At 39.4% G+C, this 27423-nt stretch overlaps 1 protein-coding gene and 1 long non-coding RNA gene across 2 annotated transcripts; one reads left to right on the top strand and one right to left on the bottom strand.

Annotated features, from left to right (window-relative positions):
* Positions 1-3672: 3672 nt before the first annotated feature.
* Positions 3673-27233, bottom strand: kyat3 (kynurenine aminotransferase 3). The gene is given in 12 exon segments (NM_001102788.1): positions 3673-4098; positions 6132-6218; positions 8099-8757; positions 10492-10581; positions 11741-11817; positions 12631-12751; positions 14593-14718; positions 16229-17259; positions 18717-18861; positions 19776-19834; positions 22801-22901; positions 27171-27233. Coding segments are annotated over 5 exon segments (483 nt in total). The 5' UTR covers positions 27175-27233; the 3' UTR covers positions 3673-4098; positions 6132-6218; positions 8099-8757; positions 10492-10581; positions 11741-11817; positions 12631-12751; positions 14593-14718; positions 16229-17085.
* LOC116410435 lies at positions 8757-10839 on the top strand. The gene is made up of 2 exons (XR_004222407.1): positions 8757-9295; positions 10309-10839. It is a non-coding gene; the product is annotated as an uncharacterized LOC116410435 (long non-coding RNA).
* Positions 27234-27423: the final 190 nt, after the last annotated feature.

The following is a 27423-nucleotide window of genomic DNA, read 5'->3' as shown; positions in this document are numbered from 1 at the left end:
GCTATCGCCACATCAAGGTTAGTAAGTCCTTCCCAGTTTTCCTAATTTGGGACATTGGGCAGGAGGTTTTGACCTGGACAGCCCTTGTGAATACTGGACAGGTGGCAACCCTATTTTACTTGCAGCTGGCTAAACATGGAAATCACTGATTGTTGCCATGAGTTACTGCCCAGGTGCATATTTGCCTAAAGAGTTGAAGGTGGTTGGATGAGAGAATTTCTCACATATTCTTATGGCAATCAGAGAGTGGCACTTGCTCATATAGGAAGAGTGTTGATATAAAGAGAGACATTTTGCAGCCCTGCCCCAGCCTGAAACAAAAGGGCTCAGGTCAGTTAACTCCTGCATTCCAATAAGATGGAGCAAACACACTAAACGCTGAACAGAGCCAACCTACGGAACCCAGGATAAAAAGTCTGTTTGTAAAAAGCCTGGCTCTTTCACTAGCATGTTACAGACTGTGGCTGCAGCAAGCTGCAAGGGCAGGCAGGGATTTAAGCTGTGTTAAAAGGGGTATACCTACATTAAAATAGAGTCCAAAAAAGCGCAACCAAGTTTAGTAGTACATGACGCAGTAAGAATCAGCAGTGAAGGAAATAGCAGGGGCAGACAGATACTGCTTTTAATATGCTGAATGTTCTTCCCAATTTCATATGTTGACTGATGCTAAAATGCTGGATACTGTGATGTGCACTAACCACAGCATATTTGGCCAGAGCCTCAAACATATGAATATAAAATATGTAAGAAGCCCCCAAATGACAAAAGTATTCCTCCATTCTTTTGAGAAGGCGTGTTGTGCAAAGATCTAGCTTCCCAGAAGGGAATAAAGTAGGAAAATAAGCAGCCGATAACACAAGTCTTGCATCATGGAGGTGTAAAAAAGGTAGTGGAGTGTTGCTTCCAGATCAGTGCAGGTTCATTTAAGGTTCCAGCAGCACCTGACAAAGATTTGTACACAACCTATAGGTAATCCTCTATTAATGCTGCTGTTAAACATTATCAAAAAAAATTCAGTAAGTCAAGCTACATTTGAGCAGAAAGTTGTGAAAGCAGCATTAATTCCACAAAAATGCAGTTGATACCATTTCACTTTTTAATCAATCAGCAGGTAGAATTTACTGGTCACCTGTTTTAAAGGAAACATCTTATTGGTTTTTATGGGTTACAGCTCCTGGGTAAACTTAATTCCTTTTATTACATAAAGGGGTTAGTCTACCTACTAGAGAGGAAAACAGAATCTTCCTAGTTTTGGGAATGCTCCGCTGGTTACTACTGCAAGGAGATGGCACAGGTGCAGTGGCTGAGAATTCCCTACCCTACATATTCTGGCTTGTCCATTGGGGTAAGGAAGACTTTTTGTGCAGGAATTATCCTAGTGGTGACCACTGCCTACCATTGCGATTGCCTGCCCCCCTCACCCTCTACAAGCACCTTAGGATTGTGAAGAGAAGTCAGGGAAATACATGTAATTATGCAAAAAGGGTACCAGAGCAAGTAGCATTCAAATAAAATGCAAGGACAGCACAGGACATGTCAGTCTCCTTTCAAGAAAAAGGGTAAGGTATTCATATAGGGACAGCCAATCAAAATCTCATCAAAGGAAGTAATTCCCCCACAGTCACATCTTCCAATACCTAAACAGTGTCTACAAATTAAGCATTGTAAAATATAAACATATGCAAGACACAGCTTTAGATTTTTTGGTCATATGCATTTCTGCTCATCATAACAACATCATAAACCAGTTTTACTGGATTTCTTATATCGTGACGAGTCTCTCCACTGAATAGCAGCACAATTTAAGAGTTACTGTTTACCATGCAACAGTTGTCTAATGGTGGATAAAGGGGTCTTGCCAGATGCTTTCATCTGAAAAAAGCTATAGATTAGAAGCCTTTATATGTGTAATAAGGCAGTGTACACAGCAACATTTTGCCACGTAATTATTATAACATTTGTATGACATTTGTATGCCTTTTCCAATTAAACATGAAACCCAAATTCTTTTTTTATTAACAGATCCATACACATTATAAAGGCATTTAAAATCCTAGCTGTCAGTCATATATTGCCTGCCCTGCCTTTGCCTAAGACATAGAGGTGGGGCAGACGATTACTTTCGGTTTCCATTCAGCATTTTCACTGCATTTCTCACTTTCCCCCTCCCTCCTCACCATCTAGTTGTATATCCTGTGCATGAGCATCAGGTCCCCCGTTCCCCAGTTCTGGCAAATAAACAAAATTTTGAGTGAAGCAAAGCTTGCCTTAATAACAGTGCCACAAAATGGCTCCTGCCTGCTTGCTGTGATTGTGATTTCAAAGACTGAAGGAAACAAGATATAAATAATGTAAGTGAAGTTTATTACACATACACAGTAGAAATACATTTTGAATTATTTCTTAGGGTGACAGGTCCCCTTTAAACACATACTGTATAAACAGAAAAGTGTTCCTGAGGCAATAAACTGACCATGTTACATACACTGTGCTTACAGTAGCAGTGCTTCTCTTATTGGGTGGTGTATCTGGAACTGTGGTCACGGTATACATAATAGGTATAATATATCATCTACTCTACAGTACAGGTACAGACCAGGATTCAAAATACAGAGGCCCAAACAGTCCACTAAACAGTGACTGTCTATGGCAACTAACTACTAGTAGCAGCCCCTCTGGCATTTGCCAGAATCTACAGATTTCTAGTCCCAGCAGTTGCAGTATAATAAAGACATCATGGGGCAATCAGCATCCCATAGATTTTTCCTCTTTCCTCTATAGGGCGTCTCTCATAATGGCTCCGAAATTCCTCATACACATGATGCTCCTAGATGTTTGTACTCACATACACAGGCACTTATACGTGAAGCAAGTAGACACTCAGAAAATTACATATTTGCACTTAAAGGCACATAATGGGAGATATTTATTAAAGGGTGAAAACAGTGCACCATATTCCCCTCTGAACATGACATTCAGCTGCTCTCTCTTAATTTTTAAAAGCATATTTTCTTAAAAGGGTGAACTTTCACTTGATAAATATGTCCCTAAAATTCCATAAAATGAATAGAGAGAAGTGGAATTTAACCATTATGGGACTTTGGCAAGTTTGATTGATAAATATATCCCTTTGTTTTGTAGAACACAAGTATTTTTGGCAGTAAGTACCAATGTACAGGTTTGTATCCTATTAGGTGATCAATAGACAGTTGTACAGTTCAAACTGTATTATAATCAGCAAGTGTCCCTCCATACTAGCAACTCATGTATTGAAACTCACTGAATCTGGTCAAAGAATCAAAACAGAAAACACACTTTTATTAGTAGCAGTTCTACAGTCTCTAACAGATAGCATTTTGAGATTTCCAGGTCCCTTTCTTGACACAGCCTGATTCAGCTACATTATTTTACCTTGTAAATTGCATGGTGGGCAGTTGATTAAGTTTTTATGTAAGGAGTGTCTGCCCCTATGCGCCTGTCAGCTTGCCATAGAGCTGTATGAAAAATGCCCTGCCTAAGGTAGACTTGGCAGTGGCATGCTGTCCACAGCTCAGAAACTGTGTGTTATAGGCAATATCTAATCTCCAGTTTAGGCATAAAAGCCCAGCAGGTATGAGTCAGTTCCACTTGACCTCTGTAGAAACAAATGTATCACCAATAACTGACAAAATGTAAATTTTGAAACGTGTTAATTTATTTTTAAAAACATATACATCATTGTTTTGTACAATAATATTCTAAATTAAAAAATATATATATTGTTATCCGTTGGACAAGATGGGATGTCTCATCTTTGTCAGTGAGCACTGGTTTTATTGGCTAGTGGCTAGTAACAGAAGTACAATAACATCACTTTTGCTTTAGTAACAGTCCCCATCTATTGATTTTCTGTACCATCAAACAGAGATGCTGGAAGTGTTTTATTGTTAAAAGAAGCATAATATATTATGGCACATCCCATACTGAAACCATTTTGTTAAGGGGATTCTCTTCAACAAATGCTTCTCAATGTAATGCTGGGTTAAAGAGCTCTTGCTTTCATTTTCACTTATTCCAGTTTTTCAAGATTACCTCTGCAGCATCCAATGTGCTATCTTGCTGTAAATGTAAAAATGGTAACAGTTAGGAGCACAATCAGAGCTTATGAAAAAAAAGCTAATTTTTAATTGAATTGCCATAGATGAGAGAAAACAAGCAGAAAACAAACCTGCTGTAGGTAGGGCTGATTACAGGAGAGATACACATAGGATAGCAGAGAGGCAGTGCCACCCACTATACAAATGGGATGGCATCGGGCAGTATTTGCTTTTTCTCTGCCAGTGGAAAAATGTCTATTGACTTTATCTTAAGGTAATAGGGTTACTTTACTGGAAAAATGTCTATTGACTTTATCTTAAGGTAATAGGGTTACTTTACTGGGTATTAAAACCTGCTGCGACTTCTAAAGTCCCCTTTAGCAGGGTTTTTATGTTGTACCACTTTTTCTTGAATATAGTGCAGGGTATCTCACTAAGGCTCTAATTGTTGGGAAGTAGGGACGAAACATCCAGTTTGCAAACTGGCACTTCAGCCAGACTGTACAGATGAAGTTTTCAGGGGGGAAAACAACAATGATTTTGCTCCAGTTAACATAATGTATACGTGCTAGGAAGAAAATGACTATGCTTTGGATGGGCTCTCCCCTAAAATCACTTATGAGCTTGCTTGCACTATTTAACTTTGTTCTCACTCACTCATCCGCTTAGAGTAAGGAACATAAGTATTTGAACACCCTGCAATTTTGCAAGTTCTCCCACTTAGAAATCATGGAGGGGTCTGAAATTCACATTGTAGGTGCAGTCCCACTGTGAGAGACAGCATTTAAAAAAAAATTCAGGTAATCACATTGTATAATTTTTAAAGAATTTATTTCTATTGCACTGCTGCACATAAGTATTTGAACACCTGGCAATCAGCAAGAATTCTGGCTCTCAAAGACCAATGTTACTCTGCCTTTAAAAAGTCCACCTCTACTCCACTCATTAATCTAAATTAGTAGCACCTGTCTGAGCTCTTTAAAGACACCTGTCCATCCCACAGTCAGTCAGACTCCAACTACTACTAAGAGCTGTCAAAAGACACCAGAGACAAAATTGGGCTGGAAAGGGCTAAGGGGCAATTGCCAAGCAGCTTGGTGAAAATAGATCAACTGTTGGAGCAATTGTTGGAAAATGGAAGAGGCTAAAGACGACTGTCAGTCTCCCTAGGACTGCGGCTCCATGCAAGATCTCACCTCGTGGGGTATCACTGATGATAAGAAAGGTGAGGAACTACAAGGGAGGAGCTGGTCAATGACATGAAGAGAGCTGGGACCACAATTTCAAAGGTCACTGTCAGTAGAACACAACGTCGTCATGGTTCCAAATCATGCATTGCACGGAAGGTTCCCCTGCTCTAGTCATCACGTGTCCAGGCCCGTCTGAAGTTTGCCAATGACTATCTGGATGATCCAGAGGAGGCATGGGAGAAATTCATGTGGTCAGATGAGACCAAAGTAGAACTTTTTGGTCTAAACTTCACTCGCCTTGTTTGGAGGAAAAATAAGGATGAGTTGCATCCCAAGAACACCATCCCTACTGTGAAGCATGGGGGTGGTAACATCATGCTCTGGGGGTGCTTTTCTGCGAAGGGGACAGGACGACTGCACTGTATTAAGGAGAGGATGAATGGGGCCATATATTTTGAGATTTTGAGCAACAACCTCCTTCCCTCAGTCAGAGCATTGAAGATGGGTCGTGGCTGGGTCTTCCAACATGACAATGACCCGAAGCACACAGCCAGGATAACCAAGGAGTGGCTCCGTAAGAGGCATATCAAGGTTCTGGAGTGGCCTAGCCAGTCTCCAGACCTAAATCCAATAGAAAATCTTTGGAGGGAGCTGAAACTCCATGTTGCTCAGCAATAGCCCCAAAACCTGACCGATCTAGAGGAGATCTGTGTGGAGGAGTGGGCCAAAATCCCTGTTGCAGTGTGTCAAGAATAACAGGAAACGTTTGACCACTGACATCGCCAAGCGAGCAGATCTGAAAGTGTATGGGCACCTTTACTCATAAGAAGTCCATCATACATTTTGAGGGAGATACTGTTCTTACCTTGATAAAACAAAACCGTATGTACTTCTCAAAAAGCTTTGTAGTTTCTGGTCCACAAAATGCTGTTATTGGAATAGCTGCTAGTTTCTATAATAAACAAAGAATAAAGGAGATTAAATTAATTACAGGTGGTGGAAATGGCAATGCAAGTCTACAACATATACAGTGTTACATTAGATTAACTAGTGTCAGAGCAATACTGTACATTAGCCATATTCTTAGGACATTACCAAACCCAAATACATCACCTAAGCCCTGCAGCAGCCCTTCAGCACTAGCATCACTGCTCTATAAGGCCCTGCCATGTGCTGCCCTCATCAGAGAAATAAACACCAAACCTGGATAAAGAGAAGACAAGGAAATGTATAATGCCTATTGCTACTTAAAGGAGAAGGAAAGGTTATATCACTGGGGATGTTCACTCTCATACACCCCTGGCCGGAGCAGTTTTCTCTTAAGGGCTCTGGCGGGCGACTAATCTCCCCGAAATGCCATCACACCGGCGAAAATGTAAATCCCTGAAATCGCGGAAGTTGCCTTGAGAGGACTAATCTCCCCGTGAGCCAGAGCCCTAACAGGAGCACCAGCCAGGGATATCAGGTAAGTGATTACAATCTCCAGTGATTTAGCCTTTCCTTCTCCTTTAATCTCAAACAGGGACTGCCTCAAAAAGTCTGCATCGACTCCAGTTAAATTTGTGCAGACTGGGAAAAGATAGCCTATGAAATGTGATAGATGCCTACAACCAGATGCTCCTTTTTCACTTAGGGGCTTTTTTAATCAAAATGTGACATCAGGACTCCCAACAGAAAAATTCACCCACTTTTTATTCATTCCTATGGGATATATCAAATGGCAAACTCTAACTTTCACCCATTTATAAACATGCTTCTAAAAACCACATAGAAATGAATAGAAAGTGGTTGTATTTTTCTGCTGGGAGTGCTGATGTCACATTTTAATAAATCTGCCTCTTAGTATTGAAGTGTCCATGAATTGCTAGACTTACGGAGGGATTGATAGCACCTCTGGCTACAAAGCTGTACTACCCTGCTGAAATCACTAACGAATTATGCTTGTTGGGAATAATGGAGGGACTACGGTCAACCTAACATGAGATGTATGGGTTCTGTTCTAGAACCAATCCTCTGATAAGACTTCCTTTCAGACAGACAGAATACAAAGGGTTTTGTAGGCTGTAGTGGTGGCTTGGGATGGATAATGGAAAGGTTAAAGTTGGCCATACACTACAAGATCTGCTCATTTGGCAAAGTCGCTAAATGAATGTCTCTTTCCTCTGACATGCCTACCTAAGGTGGGCAATATTCAACTAATCTGATCATTTGGCCATAGGGCGAAACAATCTGATTACAACGATGGGAATGCTAGCTGTCAGAGCGGGAACCACATCAATAAGCTGATGCAGTCATAGATCCTACAAAAAAAATCAAACCTGCCTGATCGACATCTTGCCAGATTTTCTGGCTGGAAAAGCTAATCATGTGTTACAGCAAATTTGCACGGTGTTGATAAATGAACCTGACTAAACCCCCCCCCCCCCCCCCCCGAAAAACTCTCAATGAAATAAAACTAAATTAACAAATATTTTTCAATTTGCAAAGGACAGTTCTCATTGACTTCTACATGACCAGCACACCAGCTTTTTGCTGGTGTGATTTTGTATTAGAGTTTTTCCTGGATTTTCACTTATTCAGTTCTGAAAATGTGGTCTTATTAAAATACACGATTTTTTGCGCTACAAAGTTTCATTTGAGGAAACGAACAAAATACAAGTGTTAATAAATCTGCCCCTTAAAATGTGGTTGTCAGGCCTGAAAACTGTTTCTGTACCTTATCTGACTTATTTTTCAAGTGACTGTAGTCTGCTATTGACCAGGTTATGGATGAAATCATTAAAAAATTAAATATACAAATACATATCAGTAAAGCTACCCCACAAAAAATACCTTCATTTTAATCATCCATTTCACAAACTTGTAATCGTAAGGTTCATCTTCCTTCATATCAAAAAGATCCACATCTAATAAACACAAAAAGTTCCCAGTCAGAGTACAAGCAAAACAGTGAAGTACCGAGAAGAGGGGGAGCAGGACAGCTGAATATTGTGCACTTTATGAATTATTTACATGGTTATACCTGAATCAATGAAACAATGCTATGTTAGGATTAACCATACACATGCTGATTTGTGGCTCATGTATCTTTTCTAATACTGCCAATAGCACTGTTACAGTAGAACTATAAAAGTCTAATGTTATGAGAATGTCTATGTTAATGTTATGTGTTTCTCATTTCCAACAGATCATGAAATATTACTCAATCAAAGACCACCAAACCTGTGCAGTTAGTGTGGCACATTTCTTAGCTTTCTGCTGTGGTTACGGCTGCCCTGAATGTATTACTAAACCACTTGGTTACCTAAAACTGAAATATCAGCAACCATAAAATAGCCTCCTTCTGGAATGATTGGCTTTATTCCGGCTTCCTGGAGCAAGCGAGCCATCCGATCTCTCTTAGCTTCCAGCTCCCGGGGAAGTGAGTTGAAATAACAGTCTGGTTCATCCATCCTTTTAAAATCCTTGAAAAGAGCATGAGCCAGGGCTTCCTGTAAAGAACATCAAAATAATAATTATGTATATAGTGTATAATGACTGGGGGAAATTCTGTACATTTCAACCAACTTCTAAGGTTCAGTGTATAAAGTTAATCCCCGTACTGGGACAAGATTTTACATGCTTGTACAAGCAGGATACTATTGAAGAAATTATAGGAAGTAATTGCCAAGTTTTTTTTCTTGTACTTTTAACTTGCTTTTTGTATTTTAGCAGAAACTTTAAACCATCAGCTGAATATTTTATAAACACAATACTGGGCAAACATAATCTTATTTATGAATAAACCATCAGAAACTTTTAAAAAATAGCTGTGTATTATTTATTGGCATTAAAAGGTCAATATGCTTGTGCTTTTTCAGGAACACAATCTGCAGGAAACTATTTACTAACAAACTGACATATATGATGCTGGTTACATAAAGTAATAGCTGCAGATGCAAATACTGTTGATACTTGGACAAATAACTTTTACAGGATTGTTTTGCCACCGATATGGAATCATGCAGCTTATTTACCATCAAGTACAAGGTACTATTTTATTATTATTGAGAAATTGTTTTTAAAAATTAGATTTGCTTAAAACGGAGTCTGTGGGAGATGGCCTTCCCGTATTTCTCAGCTTTCTGAATAATTAGTTTTTAGATGAGGAATCCCATACCTTTAGCATTAATTCATGTTTTAACTGTTGTTTCAGGCATTGGTCCGAATGTTATTTTGGACTGGATCTGGATTTTAACCTCTGAGGCATACTTCAATCCACACTCTAAATAGGATTAATGTATGAAAGCAGAGGTTTGAAAAGGATGTGTATTTTAGTTTACCAAAAAAAAGGTGCTGAAATGCACCAGTGCAGTTGTCTATCACAGCCAATCTTTGCTTTTATTTTTCAAACTGTAGTTGACCAATCAAAACTTACTGCTAAAGAGTAGCTATAGGCAACTGAAATTGTGCAATTTAGTACCTTTTTAAGTAAATGAGCTTTAATGCACTATATCTAGTTCAGAGCATTGGCACACAGTACTTTCTGTTGAACATATTTAATCTCTTCCACTGTAAGGGCGACAAAAAAATCAGAAAGTACAACTGCAGTAGTGTCATTGTTAATCAGCAGTGGTAAAATATTTGAATTGTGTACAGTATATGCTGTAAAATGCAGAAGGCAATTGTTAATTTATTTTGCCATTGCACCAAAAAAAGTAAGCGCAGGGTGACAAAACATACCATGTGACATGCCCCCCCCCCCCCACAGTCTCAATAAATAGTTTAGTTGGCATCTAACATCTGCCTCTCTGCCATTTGCCTGAACCTACAGATTGCCAGTACAGGCCTGTATGAAGGGCCCTTCACATGAAAAGTCCACTTTCGGGGTTATGCACCAGTACAGGAAAATTTCACCCTAGCCCTCTGGGTTAACTGGGTCATGACAATACTGTCCAACTTTTTTTCCATAAAATGTATTATAATCACCATACCACAGTTTATTATTTGTATTATAATACTTTATAAAATGATGATGCTTAAAGTAATCAATTTTTATGCAGGTCAATAAAAATCAACTAGGTCCACTTCTGGCATGTGGGCTTTCAGGTGGACAGTCCTGGCCTTTACAAACTGATAAGATGCTTGCATACATTAGCATCATTAGAATCACCTGACTGCTGTTTCTGCCCCACACAACAATAAGGAAATGATACAAAGCTTTTAGATTTTTTCTTTTAACCTACTTGCAATGGAGTTGGACAGGTGTATATACAATTCTGTTGGACTGTCTGCAAATGTCTAATAAGATGTGCCGGACCAATGGACCAACCAAGCTGAAAGCAAAAGGAAGGGTATGAAACATTAAGTACACCACAATTTTAATTCTATTCTTTATGAGAAAATATAATTGTTGTTATTTCCTTTTCTCCCTGTGTTTAAAATTTCAGCTCAGTGACACCACAGCTAAAGAGGAAATCTCCCTTTATGTAGACATCATATTATACTTTGGGGATCAGGGCCCCTTGCTGTGGAAAGTGATTACCATAAAAGACAAATTTGTACTGTGATTTGAAAATAAACTAGAAAAAGTGCTTGCTCTTCTTCTTGACCCTTTGTTCGAAACTCTGGTCAATATTTCTAAATACCAGGAAATTAAAATTTACCCTCATATGTTTCAAGCTCGCAGACTCTAAATAACTAGAGAAGCCTATGACTGATATTATGGAAAAAAACATTCTTTAAAATAAAATCACTTCACAGATTCCTATATGCCTTCCTTCCTGTGAAATGACAACTCCTAGGGGTTTCTTTACCAAATGGCCAAGGCACTTTCCCCCTCCTTGTAGCAAAACTAAACCCCCAAATATTGCTTTCATGAGCCTTAATATGGCCATAAACTTTAAGATGTCTGCATGATCTGGCCAAATTGGGCTGACCCAATCGTTGGCCACGATCATACTGTTGGCCTACAGAGAACCATTATAGAGGCCATATCTGCACTAGCAGTGATGCATAACCACAGAAAACCAAAAGAGCTGTTTGCTTTTCCCTCTGAATGCCCACCCAGACCATAGAGAAGGTTGTGATGTGGTGCTCCTTCAGTAGTTACACCAACTCATATATGTCTTTTGGCAAAAGTTCAGCTCCCTGCCTCTTGTGGAGCAACTCAGCAACATGAAGGATTTTTTTTTTTTTACTGACTAGCTAGCAACATATACAACAGATAATTTACCTCCAAATTCTACTCAAAGTGCCCACAAGAAATGGCAAATCTGTGTTGGGACTGTCCTACAATTATGAACTACTGGTAATAAATGACCAACCACTCAATAAATCTTTCTGGGACTTTTAATCAAGCAGGTCCGTGTACTATGAAATGAATACAATATGAATGAAAAACAGATTTGATACAACTTTTTTTTTCCAGAAAGATATTCAGACTTTAGAACACATAGGGTTATGTTAGATGTGCGAGCTAGCAGTGGTTCTTACCTTCCATCCTGTTACACTAAACGCCTTCCCTGCACTGCCAATTGTGATGGTCCTCTCCCACATACCAGGCAGCGTAGCTACATTATACATAAGGCACAATTTAGTGTGGGGTACATTATATGGTTTTACAGCTTTGATAGCTACTGTTCTTTAAATAACATTATGTGACATGAAAAACACACACTGTTAGGAAGCAAGGCCATGTCAGCCCCAAACAGGTAAAGGGGCAAGGGCATTTACAATAGTGGGTGCAGAAACATAAACTGCCTCATTAACTGACTTACAATAAAGCGGGAACTATGCTATAAATATAGCAACTGTGGGAAGAAATTTCTGACACTTGTGAATATCTAGTGAATGTGCTGGAAGACATTACTTGCAGCATACACAGTTTATGGGTTACTGTGGGTGCAGATTGCCTTATTTCCTGTCCAGCAATGTTAAGAGAATCAAAGATGGCATTTGTATGTAATTCTTAAGGTGCAAATCAGTTGTATATGAAGGTGCAAGGCACAAAAGTATCACAAAACAACACATGCACAAGGCAGGGATTAATTCCAGACCTCCCTTGCATTCAGTGACACTGTGCTTTCCACCTTGTAAAGCCAATGCAAAGGTCATTTTGTCAATTTGGTGCAAGTATGGACAAATGTATATTGTTAAATGTACCTTTCTGAGTAGCATTTATATGGATGTAAATCTGCACTTTGCACTGGGTTAGTAAATGAGCCCTATTAGGTACCAGCAACAATATCAGCAATCATTTAAACACATATGATATATCCATGGGCTCCAATCAGTTTTTCAAGAGCCCAATACATTGATTTTAAATGGAATCTTGATTATAAACTATTTTCTCCATTATATGTAGAGGAAAGGGATACTAGTACCTATCTTTACATGCTTATTTCCATTGTATAGAAGCCATTCATAAACCTCATCACTGATGCACAGTGCGTCATGTTTTATACAGAGATCAGCAATTACTTGCAGTTCTTCTTTAGTATATACCTAGTAGAGACAGAAATTAAATGTTTACAACTAATCACACAAATCCCATCACTCCCCAGGTGCAAATGGTATGTATATTTTGACGTGGCCCTCATTGTCATATACAGATTACTAAGTGTTCTCAGCCTACCAAAGGCATTTTCTTTCAATGTCAGCATCTGTCCTATTCAAGGATTTAAAAACGCTTGCTTACCATCACCGTTTAAAAAAATAGACACAGGAAATTATTTCCTTCGTCCCTTGTGTTTTATTTAAATCTGATCATTATTTGTTTTTCCTTACTGTGCCACCTTGTGGACAATTTAGAATTTCTGTGCAAAAATTACCCTGGGCGACATGCTCTATGTTTTCACCTTATACGTGTGCTGAGAGCCGTCTTTATCACTGGCTAAGCAATAAAACCACTTAATACTTAATCAGGTATCTGCCAAGCAAAGTGTGACCTATAATCTTACAGAACCTTGTATGTAAGTTTCTGCTGCTGCAGTGTAGCCTATTTATATAAATTATATTTGAGTACAGGATGACAGTATTAATTTCCCTTTTTACCATTACTGGTCTGTTAGGCTGAGGCCACATGGAAACAAAGTCAGGCAGGGTGAACCTACCTGATGTAATTAGCTCTAGTAAGGTGCTAGACATCATAGCTATCAGCTGCTGCACTAGGTAGATAGTGAATAAGCCTTAGCAACTATTTAACATGTTTTGTTATATGTATTTATTTCTTTTTGGGATGACTAGTGCCTTATTGTACAAAAGTCAGATGCTACTACAGTGGCATAGAAACTGCCAAAATAATTGACAATAATCAAGATGGCATCCAATATATATAGTGAAAAGTGAAAGTAATGTATAGGAAGAATAATGAAATAGGTGTGGGAAGCATGCATTAATTACCATCCTCAGTTTTGTGCCAAGGTAGAACAGGTTAATAGTGTGAATAAAAAAAAAAGTTTGCAAAGATTTGAAATAAAACCTCACTTTGGTGGATGCACAACCGGTGCAATTTTGTTCGACAGGTTCACAGACTTAAACTGACAGGCATAGTCTGACCTTATTGCAACAGATCATATAATAAAGGAAGAGAAGCACTCAGACAGCAGTTAATTTTCAAATTCTTTATTCATCCAACAAGTTTTTAGCCACATAGGGACTTTTATCAAATATGAGACCTGTGTGGCTCAAAACATGTCACAAGTATAAAGAACAATTTGCAGTTTAACTTAAATCTGAGTGCTCCTTTCTGATCCTTTATTATATTTTATGCATTTGGTGGTGTTGGCAGAGCCACTAGGAGAGTAGTAGCACTGGCATACTAAGGAAATGCTCTGTTTGCAATGCCTGACTAAGTTTAGGACTGCAAAAAAAAATCACTCAGCCATTTTGTCAGGTCATACTTCCTGTCAGGAGAGCTCCCGAAGCAGATCCACTAAGTACAATCTTTAGCACATTTCAGAGCAGGTCGGAGCTGTTCAGCGCCTGAGTGGGCGCAATTTGTCTTAGACACGTGTCAACATTGGCACTGACTTGCGTCCAAACTGCCACTTTACACATATGCAATGTGATTAAAAGAGTTCTCCGGCCTACTCACTTTGTGAAGCGTGCCAAGAAGCATGTATGTCTATGGGCAGTACTCAGGACATGCTGCCTGCCGTGCACCCCAATAAACTCTGCTAATCACTGGTAACTACATCATTGCAACCAATGAGGAATGCAGCAAATCTTTGCATGCATGCAAAAGTCTTTTGTCTGACTCTGGTCTTTAAAAAAAAAGATACTGTACATGTAACAGATACATAGAAAAAACAGGTAGGAACAAAATAACTGAGAAAAGTCCTCACCTTGCCCATAGGGTTATTTGGAGTATTTAATATAATTGCCTTAGTCCTGGGACTAAATTTACTAGCCAGTTCTTCTGGATCCAAAGTCCAGTCAGCACTAGACATAACGCCATTGCCTCTGGATTTCTGTGAATTTCAAAATGATGCAGACAAAATGTTATGAAAAAAAGTGTTCCAACTTAAAAATGTAAAAGTCGACAATTTTTTTTTAAATTATTTGTGGCATCTGGACCACAAATCACAGAGCACTCAAAGTAACTGCTGTACCTTGATAATAAGCTGTGCCGGTAACTTAAAGTGGGATACACGGGTGCAAAGTAAAATGGTACCATCACAGTATACATGCAGTATGCCATGATTGGGCTCCCACACCACAACCAAGGTCAAGTAATAACATGACTAATGGTATTTCAGTATCAGTTATTATGACCCAAGTGTGGCTCACCTTCACTAATTTAGTTATACTACAACACATTTACATGTAATGATGTTGTTTTGGGCTTGCCTTAGGGCGAAGGACCTGGAAATCTGGTCGAGGACAGGAGACAGTAGAAATATGAATACAAACCCTATGTGTGCAATAAGTTTCAAAGCTTATGATGTCTAAGGGGCACATTCATCAAAGTACGAGTTCGAATCCCGAAATAGGAAAAATTCAGATTAGATACGATCATTTCTGATGATTGCAAATATCATGAAAATGCTTACGAAAAAATCAGAATAGTCATGCTAATATCGTATTGGTGATCCTTAAGTCACAAAATTTTCATATTGAAAGATTGTAAACAGCGGGAAAACCTTTCCAAATTTGATCCTTCTGTGCATGATTTTGGAAGCCTCCCATAGGACTCAATAGCACTCTGCAGCTCCAACCCGGCCCAAGGAAAGTCTCCCATAGGGCTCAATGGCACTCTGCAGCTCCAACCCGGCCCAAGGAAAGTCTCCCATAGGGCTCAATGGCACTCTGCAGCTCCAACCTGGCCCAAGGAAAGTCTCCCATAGGGCTCAATGGCACTCTGCAGCTCCAACCCGGCCCAAGGAAAGTCTCCCATAGGGCTCAATGGCACTCTGCAGCTCCAACCTGGCCCAAGGAAAGTCTCCCATAGGGCTCAATGGCACTCTGCAGCTCCAACCCGGCCCAAGGAAAGTCTCCCATAGGGCTCAATGGCACTCTGCAGCTCCAACCCGGCCCAAGGAAAGTCTCCCATAGGAATTAATAGCACTCTGCAGCTCCAACCTGGCCCAAGGAAAGTCTCGGATAGGAATCAATAGCACTCTGCAGCTCCAACCTAGCCCAAGGAAAGTCACGATACCGAAGCTTGAATGAATCCGAAACTTTCGTACTCGGAGCGACAATACGATTTTGTCGCAAAATACGACAAAGTTGCGCAAATGTATGAAAAAGTTGCGCAAACTACAAAAAAGTCGCAGAAAATACGCACAGTATGACCAAATACAAAATTTTTGTATTTCGGGCATGTCATACTTTAATAAATGTGCCCCTAAGAGATAACTATGGTAAACATGAGGTCTCGGTGAAAAATTAACAAGCCACTATATAATGAACATAAGCTAATTATATTAAGTAAAAAATGAATTCTTAGTAAGATGTACCCAATTGCTACCATGTACTTACATATCTCAGTGGGATGCTGACAGGTGTGGCTCCAGCCATTTTAACCATGGGGTCATAGCAGTCATAAAATGGCTCAATTATAATCACCTAGTAAATAAATGGCAATAATTAAAAATAACATTACTATAAAAGCATTTTGCTCATACAGTACATTGAATATTAAGTCTGAGTACAGGAAGTCACTATGTTTCATTATTTGGTCTGGCCTGTAATCATCTAAAACCTACAGCAATGTTACCATTGCATATTTTCTCTTTTTAATAAAAAAAAGCCAATAAATCAGATAGCTTAAACAAAAAGCTCATGTAAGAATGAACTATAGAGCATAGATATTGATGATTTTTTTGAGCTGTGGTTTTTCATTTCCATTAGCAAAGGGGATCCTGCTTTAATTACCATGGTTTTAAAGTTATTTGTTATTATCTTGTGCTATTTTCTGAACTACTGATTCTGACTCTTAAAACAAATAAGCAGAAGAAGGCTGATTGAAAAACCAGTAAAGTAGCATGCAAGCAGTGTTAGGCTGGGCCACTAGGGCACACCAGAGGACCTGACATCTGGGGCCTACTGTCACAAAAGTAACCCATGCTAAGCGCTGTGGCTCTCTGGTGTACGTAATGAAAAACTGAGTAGGGCCCCTGGGAGGCCAGTCCAAACCTGCATGCCATTTTGGAAAATGTACTCTTTGCCAGAGGACAGCAACACTGTTTCAGAACCGTTTCTTGTGGGAGGGGGAAATATTACTTTCAACAAATAACTCATTCGATGTGTTTCATCATTGTATATGGTCAAGAGGGTTAGAATGAAATTTTCTTTCATAATGCAGACATTATTTGGCTGCTGTACTCCTTTAAGCACTACCAGGTAATATGAATACTCACCTCATCTCCTTCTTCGATAAGTCCTTGGACTGCACTAAAGAGGGATCCATAAGCACCCACTGTCACAAGGATTTCACTGTTAGGGTTTATCTTCCTTCCACACACTTTCCCATAAACCAGAGACAAAGCTTCGACAAGCAGGGGATGACCCTACAGTTATAAGTCAACCAAGATTCTATGTTTGATTTATAGATCTGGAATGTATGACAGCCATACACAGGAAAATTGCAATAAGTAGCATTTATTAAATAATTCAAGCCATGTGGGGCCACACACAGACCTTTCATGCAATCTAGTCAGTACAGAAGCCAGCTGAATGATCATCTGTGCATGTGTGGTCTCTTATGTCAACTTATTTGGGACAGTTATCTCTAATGTAATCACACCAAGGTTTGAACAAAACAGAAGACTAATCTACTGAAATGAAAAAAACACTATCACTAACTCTTGTTCAAGCTTTATTTTATTTGTTAAAAAATGTTCTAATATCCTGATCATCTGAAAAAGAACTCTATGCAGATTTGTGTATAGCTTTACCATTAAGTCAATCTTTGCTAATTAGCCTCTCTCCCATCCCATCTGCTTGATGGCTCAACAAAGTTAAAAAATGTTCACGCTTGTATGTGTGCATACAGGATAAAATATCCTAAGGGCCATACCACAGCAAGCATTTGCATGAAGAGATGCATGTCACTGCTCAGGCTGCCTGCCTCTGAAATAAATTGCACTCACCTCATGTTTTGCCCATAAAACACCCATTTGAGCTACTTAGCTGCTACTTTAGTCTATGGCAGGCAGCCCATGAAGTAGCAGGCATTTCCTTACAGATAGGAACACACCGGAAGAGAAAACCTCTGGTGTGCCACAGGTCTGACATGGATCTAAAGAGGGCACAAATATTAAAAATAGATCAAGGGGGTTATTTTTCCCCTGTCAGCAGATATCTCCCATTGTCTATGGTCCTGCCCTGCGATCAAACAATTTTGGGAAACGGTCATCCTCTATTGTAGATCTACATGACATATTCAGATAGATCTTACTCCTTTGTGGGCAATTTTTGGAGATACAGCGAAAATCCCAAAGGCAGATAAAAAATCAGCAGTTAGTAGAAAGGCCATACTGCATTGCTGGGTCTCACCTCAACCCCCACCATTTGGAATGATGCTTATCAAACTCGATTTTGCCTATCGTATGGATTGGTTGGAAGCTAGTCTTAATAGAGAACGTCAAGTTGAAAACTTTTTTTGTTACCTGGGTAAAATATGTCCAAACATTAACTCCTATACGACAACCAGAAATACTTTATACATTGAGGTTCACCACTTGGTATATGTCTGAGGAGCTAGCAGGGAGAAACCCTTTAATAAATGTAACTTAAACACATGAAGATACTGACCAAAGCTCTGTAATCATTGAGGAGGGTCAAAGAAAAGTGTGCAGACCCTACTCATTTTATCTATATACCCTATTTATCAGTGCAATGGAATGTTATATTTTATGTACAGTATATTTTATCGGAGTTGCAAATAAAAAATAAATAAATAAAATAGATCAAGAATCTATATTTCTGCTTACAGTGTTTTGAAATATTGCTAATCTTTACTTACAAAGCCCCGAGTGTACTGATTCAACTTGTCAATGGCTGCAGCTTGAGCTAGGCCTTCTTTTACATAGGAAGGAGGAGATATATCTGGGAAACCTTGACCAAGATTTACAACAGTGGGGTCTGCTGCTAGAGCTGTAAATTGAACCCTGAAAGAAATGAACATAAACATTACCATTTAGAGATTCTTTTAGAATCCCTGAAATGCTGCTATTTTACATTTATTGTACCCTTTCCTGACTGTGCCATTATTAGTTCATTGGCAAAATCTTAGTATGTTTATTTTAATCCTACTGTTTAGGAATTATAGCCGCTGGTGCATTTTGTTTGCATCACCCAGTCCCAGCTCCTATGCAGCAGAAACAAAAGGGGTCACAGGTTGTGCAGTTTGCATAGAGCAGTGGAGGCAATTCAGAAGCAAGTATACATGGTGCATAAGTATTACACTTTTCATCCCCTTGAATGAGAGTGTAAGCACCTTTTTCAAGTCCCGCATGCTACCAATAGAGGGCACAAAGCTGGTTTATATCTGAATGAATGCAGTCTTTCCTGTTATGCTAAAGATTTAGGGGGCCATTTACTAATGGACGGATGGGTTTTTTTTCTGATTCGGATCTTTTTATCACTAAAAGTCGCAAACAGCTAAAAATCATAATCTGACAATTCACCAGCTACAACTTATCGACATCATGTAGAAGTCAATGACAGGTGCCCCTTCCCTGAAGTATGTTTCTTTGCTTCAAAACTTTAAAGGTTTTTGGATTTTTTACACTGTTTTTTTGTGAGACAATTATAAAAAGTAGAGGTTTTGGAGAGACAATGTGAAAAAGTTGCAGTTTTTAGTAAATGTCACACATTCGTGGAAACGAGTTTATTTGAATTTTAAAATTAAAAAAAGTTTTTTTTTTAAATCTGCCCTTTAATTTTAGAAGTGAGGTCAACACCCAGCTTTGATCCAATATACAGGATTACAATCTTGACATGTCTATTAACCTGAATTAAAGCCCAGTAACATGCCTGCTGAAAATCAATTTATTCCCAATTTATGTCTGCTATTACTTACCAGACATTGCCATCAAGTCCCTGGATTCGTTTAGCATTTTTGTGCTTTGAAGACATTGCCTAAAGATAAATTGAGATCAATTAGGCATTTATTACAAACTCTGTATTTATGGAAATAAACACTGACACACATATATGCTAAAAGTATTAGTTAATTGGCAAAATAATAAAGTCATGCTGCAGCTTAGAATAGCATAAGGTCAGCATGAGAAGCACTTCTGGTAAATAGGTTGAATAGTAGGAGTATATGGGGGGGGGTCATATAGGTGCCCCCCACACACCTTAATAGGGCCCTGTCCTAACTGCCTACTCTATGGCAGGTAGTAACTTATATGTTGTTTACATGCAAAAGAGTGTCCTTTTGTGCTCATTTAGACAAACTGCTTCCCCAGGTCTGGCATCCCCTTGTTGCTTATTTTTTTCATGTGGTATGCGGTGCAGAGCCAGACCAGGGAAGCAGTTTGCCAAAATGAGCGCTAAGGGACACGCTTCTGCATGTAAATGACCCCTTAGTTAGCAGGGTTTTGCCTTATGGGGCTGTTTCAGTTGCTTTAAGCTTTTTAAACTGGCTCACAATGTTAAAGCATCTAAAAATGCCCCCTATAAACGAAATTGCTTGACATATGCTTCTAACAACACTTATATAATCTGTATGTTTTATAGGAAATAATGTACTCCATACTTTAAAATCTATTAATAGTCACACATTGGAAGTTCCATTACCTGCACATAAGCACTATGTCTGGCGACTTCTAATATCCTTATGTTTATAATAGTAGGTACATTATTCCATGTATAACTTAAACTAGATGTATATGCATGCATGATATGGAATGCCACAGCGGATACAGACTGCACTAACAAGAAAAATGAATGTATTGTCTAAAGACAGGCTATTTTAAAATGGATCTTGAGCTAAGCTGGATATAAGGTTGTTTCACTAGTGTTGCCACTGGTGTGGAAAATTAACCCTAGGTTCTCTTAAATATAAATTATTACATTTCTAGCAGCAAGTCTCTCTTCTCTCTATCATGTTAGCAGCAGGTCTTGTCAGGTCTGCTCTGATAGGCAAGTTATTTCTGCCAGTCATAACTCTGCCCCACCCACGGTCAGTACTGAAAAGAAGCCAGCCATTCACACAGTCCAATTCTAAAGGTGGCCATACACGGCCGATAGAAGCAACCGATGGTTTGAGACAGCAGCTTACCAGCCCATGTATGGGGCCCTCAGACGGGTCTGCCTGACCAATATCTGCCCGAAAATTGGCCAGATATCGATCGGGCAGGTTTAAAAATTCCTTTGGGGCAAGGAGCGCATTGGCGCTTTGGTGTGGTCCTCGTCCTAATGGCCTGCATCCTGTCAATGTGATCCAAGGTGAGAATATTGGTAAAAGATCCACTCATTTGGTGAACTCAACAAAAGAACAAATCTTAAAGTGTATAACCACCTTAAGTCCAATTAATAACATGGTCACATCAATTGCCAATCTTTAAGGTACTTTAATAATGCACAGATGATTATGTTTGAGTAGTGACTTGAACAGGCTGTAGTTAAAATAAATCAAAACTGCCCTTGTGTGGCCAGCATGAGGCTCTGAATGCAACATCAATCATTATCTGATCATCATGCATTTACCACAAAAAAAGGGGGGGTGCTTACTTCACAGGCTTGCATTAAGCAACAGTACATACAAATAACAATACATTAATTCCTGTAGGAAACCACATTCAGTATAAACCACCTGCACTATATTTATATATTAGAATCCGATGCATAAACATGCACATCTGTTTTTATGGTTTCAATTATGGTCTTTAAAAAGGCAACAGTCTTTTTTAGTCCAATATGAAAATAAATACAATGCATATTTGAATTAGACCGCATTTTCATGTTTCCAAAGAGCCAAAAATAGATCCATGGAACACATTTTTTCACCAAAATTTTCAAAATGCATTAAAAGTCTATGGTTGCTTTTTTTGCAGCGGAAACTGAAAAAACTTTAGCTTATCACTAGTGATAATTATCTAATCTGATGAACAGAACACCCGGAATCACTTTTTTTTTTTAAACCATTGCATCATTATAAATTGCGGCCTGCACAATATAATAATGCTTACAACTGCCCCACTGCTGACCCTTTTAAAAATTATATAATGTATATAACTTCAGAATTTAAGAAGTTAATAGGAAAGAAGAGGAAAACATTAACAAAAAACCCTACAAGTCATAGGGGACAATAGTAGTTGGAAGGAAACTGGTTGGATATCTCTCCCTGAATCAGTTGTACTGGCAGATACATTAGATTGCTTCAAGAAGGGGTTGGATGGATTATAACAAGGGAGAAAATAACAATATCAAGTTGATCCCTAGACTGGTCTGATCAGCAATTTTTTTTTTGCCCTTTGAGGCAAATTTGAGAGGCTTCAGAAGGGTTTTTTTTTCCCCCTAGATCAACTAACAGTTAGGCAGGATTTATATAGACAGGAAATGCTCAACTCAATGGATGGACGTGTGTCTTTTTTTTACCTAAGTTCCAGTGTTACTATGTATTGCTCTGCTTTTTAGTATGTTCTTGTAAATATATGTATGCATGAATTACTTGTTACAGCTTACCGTTAAGGGTTTGGATGCGAAGATGGGGCAAGTTTTTAAGCAGAACCCATGTAGGAGTGTGGGATTATCTCCATGAAAGACAACAGAACTGATTTTCTGCTATACTTAGGTGTTATGTACATAGCCGAGGTTGGTGGCCTAGCACTTGTGAATTCTGACAGCCATTTGCAAGTATGCATAGATAAAACAAATTTTTGTGGTAATTGTCATATCAGCAGTTTTATTTTCCTTAATACCAAATATTATCAAAATCCTCATGCTAACAAAAGTAGAACAAATCAATGTATTCCAGCAATCATTTTGAAGCAAGGACTTGTTTTCATTGCGGATCTAAGATTCCAACAATAAATTGCCACTGTTATTTAGGAATACTGTGCCAAAATCAATTCTGTAACACATATAGGGATACATACTGCTGAGGATGAAAACCTGAAGCAAGAAGCAGCATTTACAGACTTCAGCGTGTGCGTGCGACTCCCAAGGCAGCATATACTACGAAACGCACCCAACAAACCTGCAGAACAGGTGTTAAAAAAGACAGACAAATCAAATGTATGCTCTCTCTACATCAGTGATTAACACCAAACAACCAATGTACATAAGCAGGGTTGGACTGGGCCACCAGGAAAAACCCTGGTGGGCTCCAGTGGTTCAGACCCAATGCCTGTTGCTGCTCCCCCGGGGTCCTCTGCTGACGAGTTTCACTTATGCGTGTTCAGGGGAGGATGTCGGGGGGGGGTTATAGGGGTGCGGTGGGGGCACCTTGTGGGGTGTGGGGCCCCTGGGGTGGCAGCCCTGGTGGGCCCTGCACCCCCCAACCCTGTACAGTTGAGACACAAACAATGACAGACAATGGTTTGTGTGGTTGCATCCGGGCCTCTTACATATGGGAGCTTTACTGTGCATTTGAGACACAGCTATGGTGCACATAAGCTGAATTAATTTTCTTTTGCCTGGTTGTTAACAGCCATGAGCGTTCAAATCCTGCATTTTATTTATGCTTCATTGAGTTGTTGTAAATGTAACATGCTGCATTTCTATGCATCTGTGAGTTCAAAATTTGTGAAATATATAAAAAGTAATGCATGCTGAACTTACAGAAAACAGCATTCCATAGATATAAAGTCAAATATCCATGTGTAAGAGGCCCTATGGCAGGGGTGCCCAGACTTTGTCACCCTGTGATCTACTCTTGCCCCCTGGCCTCTGTCATAAGATCTACCTTAATAAAAATAGTGCAGCATCTATCACTTGGCACAAGCCAAGAAGGATCACTCATTTAATGCCCACATAACATTATACAAATGCAGTGCCAACTTCAAGATTTATATGAAAATGATTGTAGTACTTCCTACTAACCTTCTTCACAGCCCACAGAAACATATATAAAGTGGGAACAAATGTATACAGAGGCCAGGCTGGGACAATCTTCTATTCTGGGGTGGAAGTACAAGGATGGATGGCAAGAGCGGCCACACTCAAAAGCTCCGGTATGTTGGGGGGGGAATGGTGGGATGGCATCCCGCCTCACAATCTACCAGAAACTTTAAAGTGATCTACTGGAGATTGTGATCTACCTCTTGGGCACCCAGCCTTATGGTAATGGGAGTGAACAGTGAACAGGAGTGCGACTCATGAGTCCCAACAATTAGTGATGAGCAAATTTTTTTGCCAGGCATGGATTTACAGTGAATTTCCACATTTTGCCATTGGAGAATTGTTTTGAAATTTGCGTGACAATTTTTTTCCCTCCGTTTTGAGAAACGAAAAGGGACAGATTGGCTCATCACTACCAACAATTTATCATGTCCTCAGTCAGTTTTACTCTTACTCCGTCTAAACACCTATATGACTAAAGCTGGCCATACATGTACTACAGGTATGGGATCCCTTATCCAGAAACCTGCTATCCAGAAAGTTCCGAATTACAGAAAAGGCCATCTCCCATAGACTCCATTATAAGCAAAAAAATCCTAATTTTTAAAAATGATTTCCTTTTTCTCTGTAATAATAAAACAGTACCTTGTACCCAGAACTAAGATATAATTAATCCTTATTGGAAGCAAAACAAGCCGATTGGGTTTATTCAATATTTAAATGATTTTTAGCAGACTTAAGTTATGGAGATCCAAATTACAGAAAGATCCCTTATCCGGAAAACCCCAGGTCCCGAGCATTCTGGATAATAGGTCCCATACCTGTACTATCATACATGTATTGGTACAGTGTAGGGGATGCAGCGAATCCAGAATTTGGCCATTTTCAACAGGATCCGGGCAAATCCACGTGCCTGGCCAAACCAAACCTGAATCCTTAGTGACTTTTTATCAAATAAACAAGGAAGTTAAAAAATTTTGCCTTCCGTGCCCTAATTTGCACATTCAAATTATAATTCAGATTTGTTTTTTTCTGAATCCCAAATGGTGGATTCAGTGTAGCCCTAGGCAGTGGCCCCCAAATCCCAACCAATATCCATGCACTATGAATAATGTTTAGCTTGCGAATCAGGCAGGTTTGAAAATGTAATCTGCCACTACACCATGCACTGGCCAATTTGGTGCATCGGCAGATCCTTACAGTTCCTTATAACTTCCTGCTGTTCTCATCATCTGTGCTCTTTGCACGAACAACTGGAACAGCAGAAATTCATGTGTGTGGCCCCTGTGAATGGCCAATGTATATTTGCTTTTCATTAAGAAAACACTCACTAGATTGTTCTCCAGTTGGAACAAAAAAATATTATTGTTCATTTGGGTTGAAAGATTAGTGACTTCGGGAAAAATGAACCTCAGCTTAAGGTGACCTCACTCGTAATATCAATAATATGGTTTCCGTACATTTTACTCAGTTACACTCCCTGGCATGTGAGATTTTATCCTGTGAAACATCTCTGAAATATAACGCAAGACCAATCAAACCACAATTGTATGTTTCAAGGCAAAATCACGTATGATAAGAGGAAATTTCCCTAAAGTTTCCCTAAATTGTATAGGATGAGGTAAAGAATGCCTCTGGCCAACGATATCATTGGGCTATCCATGTGGTTTAGGCCAACAGAATTTTATTGGTTGCAAATGATCCTATTATTTGTATGAGGACTACAACTATAGACAGACCAATATTTATAGGTATTAAACTATAGACAGAATGGATACCTGACAAGACAAATCATATACAACATGGCCACCTTTCATGGTTCTGTTCTGAACCTTTGGAATTTTTCAAGTGACAACTGATCCACATCCTTTCTTTCCAATATTTTCAGGCTAACACAGAACCAGACCATCACAATAAATATGATCCAGTTAAATAAAGGTTTATTTAACGAATAATCACTTTAAAAACAGTCATATTAATGCATTTTAAATGCAATAGCCATTCCCAGTAAATAATGTAAGCATAGATATGAAGAACGCTATTTTTAACGTCAGAAAGTAACATTAAAAGAGAAGTTATTTGACACTAATTTTCCTGAAACTGCGGTCTCTCCCAGTTATGACAGCAAATTTTTCTTGGATTATTCCATCCCTTCCACCAGTGTAGTGCAGCCAACATACTTCTGGACAGTTATCATACCTCCCAACTGTCCCGATTTCGTGGGACAGTCCCAGATTCTTACTGAAAAATCCCTCATTTCCCTTTGATCTCCTGCACTGCAGCTAAAAAACATGCAAATTTAATTAAGAGTAGCTTTTGGCAGAGAGCCCAGAAGTCTTAACGAGTGTCGCCTGCACTTAGAATCATTGTTTCTCACATTTAATTAGCTGAAAACTGCTTGCTGAAAATACCGCATATGCCTCCTACTTGTGCCTGCAACCGTACGAATGGAATATGCTCGGGTGCAGGCACACAAAGCTGATTTCTGCATAAAAACGCGAGAGAATGCAAAGTCTCGCGTTTTTATGCATATTTCAGCTTGCCAAAAATATATGGCATACACCTGATCTGACATTAGTCAAAAATAAGTGGGCTTTTGGCAGAGAGGCCAGAATGGTAAAAAGCCCCCCTTACAATTGTAACTAATAAGCTAAACTGGTCTCTTATGTGAACTGAGGGTCAGGGGAAATGGGAGTGGTCAGGAGAAATGGGCGTGGCCAGACATTTTGCGCGGCATTTATTTTTGTCCCTCTTTCCTTTTTCAAAATGTTGGGAGGTATGACTTATTATTATAACTTATTTTATTGCTGTTCACTTTCACATGTGAACTTCCTGGTTTCCCTCCATCCCCTCCTTTCTTGGTTCTCTCTCTCCCGCTGCCTTTACCATGGAGGTTTCTCCATTACTCTAAGACAACGTTGCGTCATTGCCCCCTCACGCACACGCACGGGTTTCAGTTCTCCCACGGCGACGCGCGTCTGTCAAACACGTGGCAGATTCCGAGAAACTGATTGGTGGATAAGGGGGAGGGGCTGCAGGGTTTAGGTACCGAGGGGAAAGTAAAATCTAACTAGAAGGGCGAATAAAGTTTACACGGTTGCTAATAAAGACAAATTGACCGCATATACTACCTCACCGTTTCTATTTAAGAAGCTATTCTCTTTACTGCAGCACAAAACTCACGCTAGTGCGGCTCATACATGTGCCCTACAAGCCTGCCCACTGTGATTCTCCGCAGACACCTAAATATTACCTTTAACTTTGCCATTAGCCATTGAGTAACCTTTGTAGCCGACTGGGATACACTACCTGCTGTGTATGTGGTATCGGAGGCGTAAGGCGCTCCTGTAATTACACGGAGTTCACTGCATGCACCGAAGGGGGAGGTTATAACCTTGTTACTTACTCATTACGTTTCTTACAGGGCTCGGAGCAGGTTACGGTACCTTCAGACTCACAGTGCTTTCTGTTAAGAGGGATGAGTGGAAACGCGCCCCTGCTGGTACTACAGCAAAAATAATGCACATCAACCTTTACTACTAGTCAGGCTCTTAAAGAACTACAACTCCCAGAATCCCAAGAGCAGTGGTTATATTACTTTTGAAGCTCACAAGTTTAGCCGGCTAGGTAATAAAGAGGCTGCTGGATTGGTGACAAAG

Source organism: Xenopus tropicalis, chromosome 4, assembly GCF_000004195.4.
Source record: "Xenopus tropicalis strain Nigerian chromosome 4, UCB_Xtro_10.0, whole genome shotgun sequence".
Taxonomy (NCBI): domain Eukaryota; kingdom Metazoa; phylum Chordata; class Amphibia; order Anura; family Pipidae; genus Xenopus; species Xenopus tropicalis.
The sequence above is the reverse complement of the archived record's forward strand: the minus strand, read 5'-3'. Positions and strand labels throughout refer to the sequence as shown.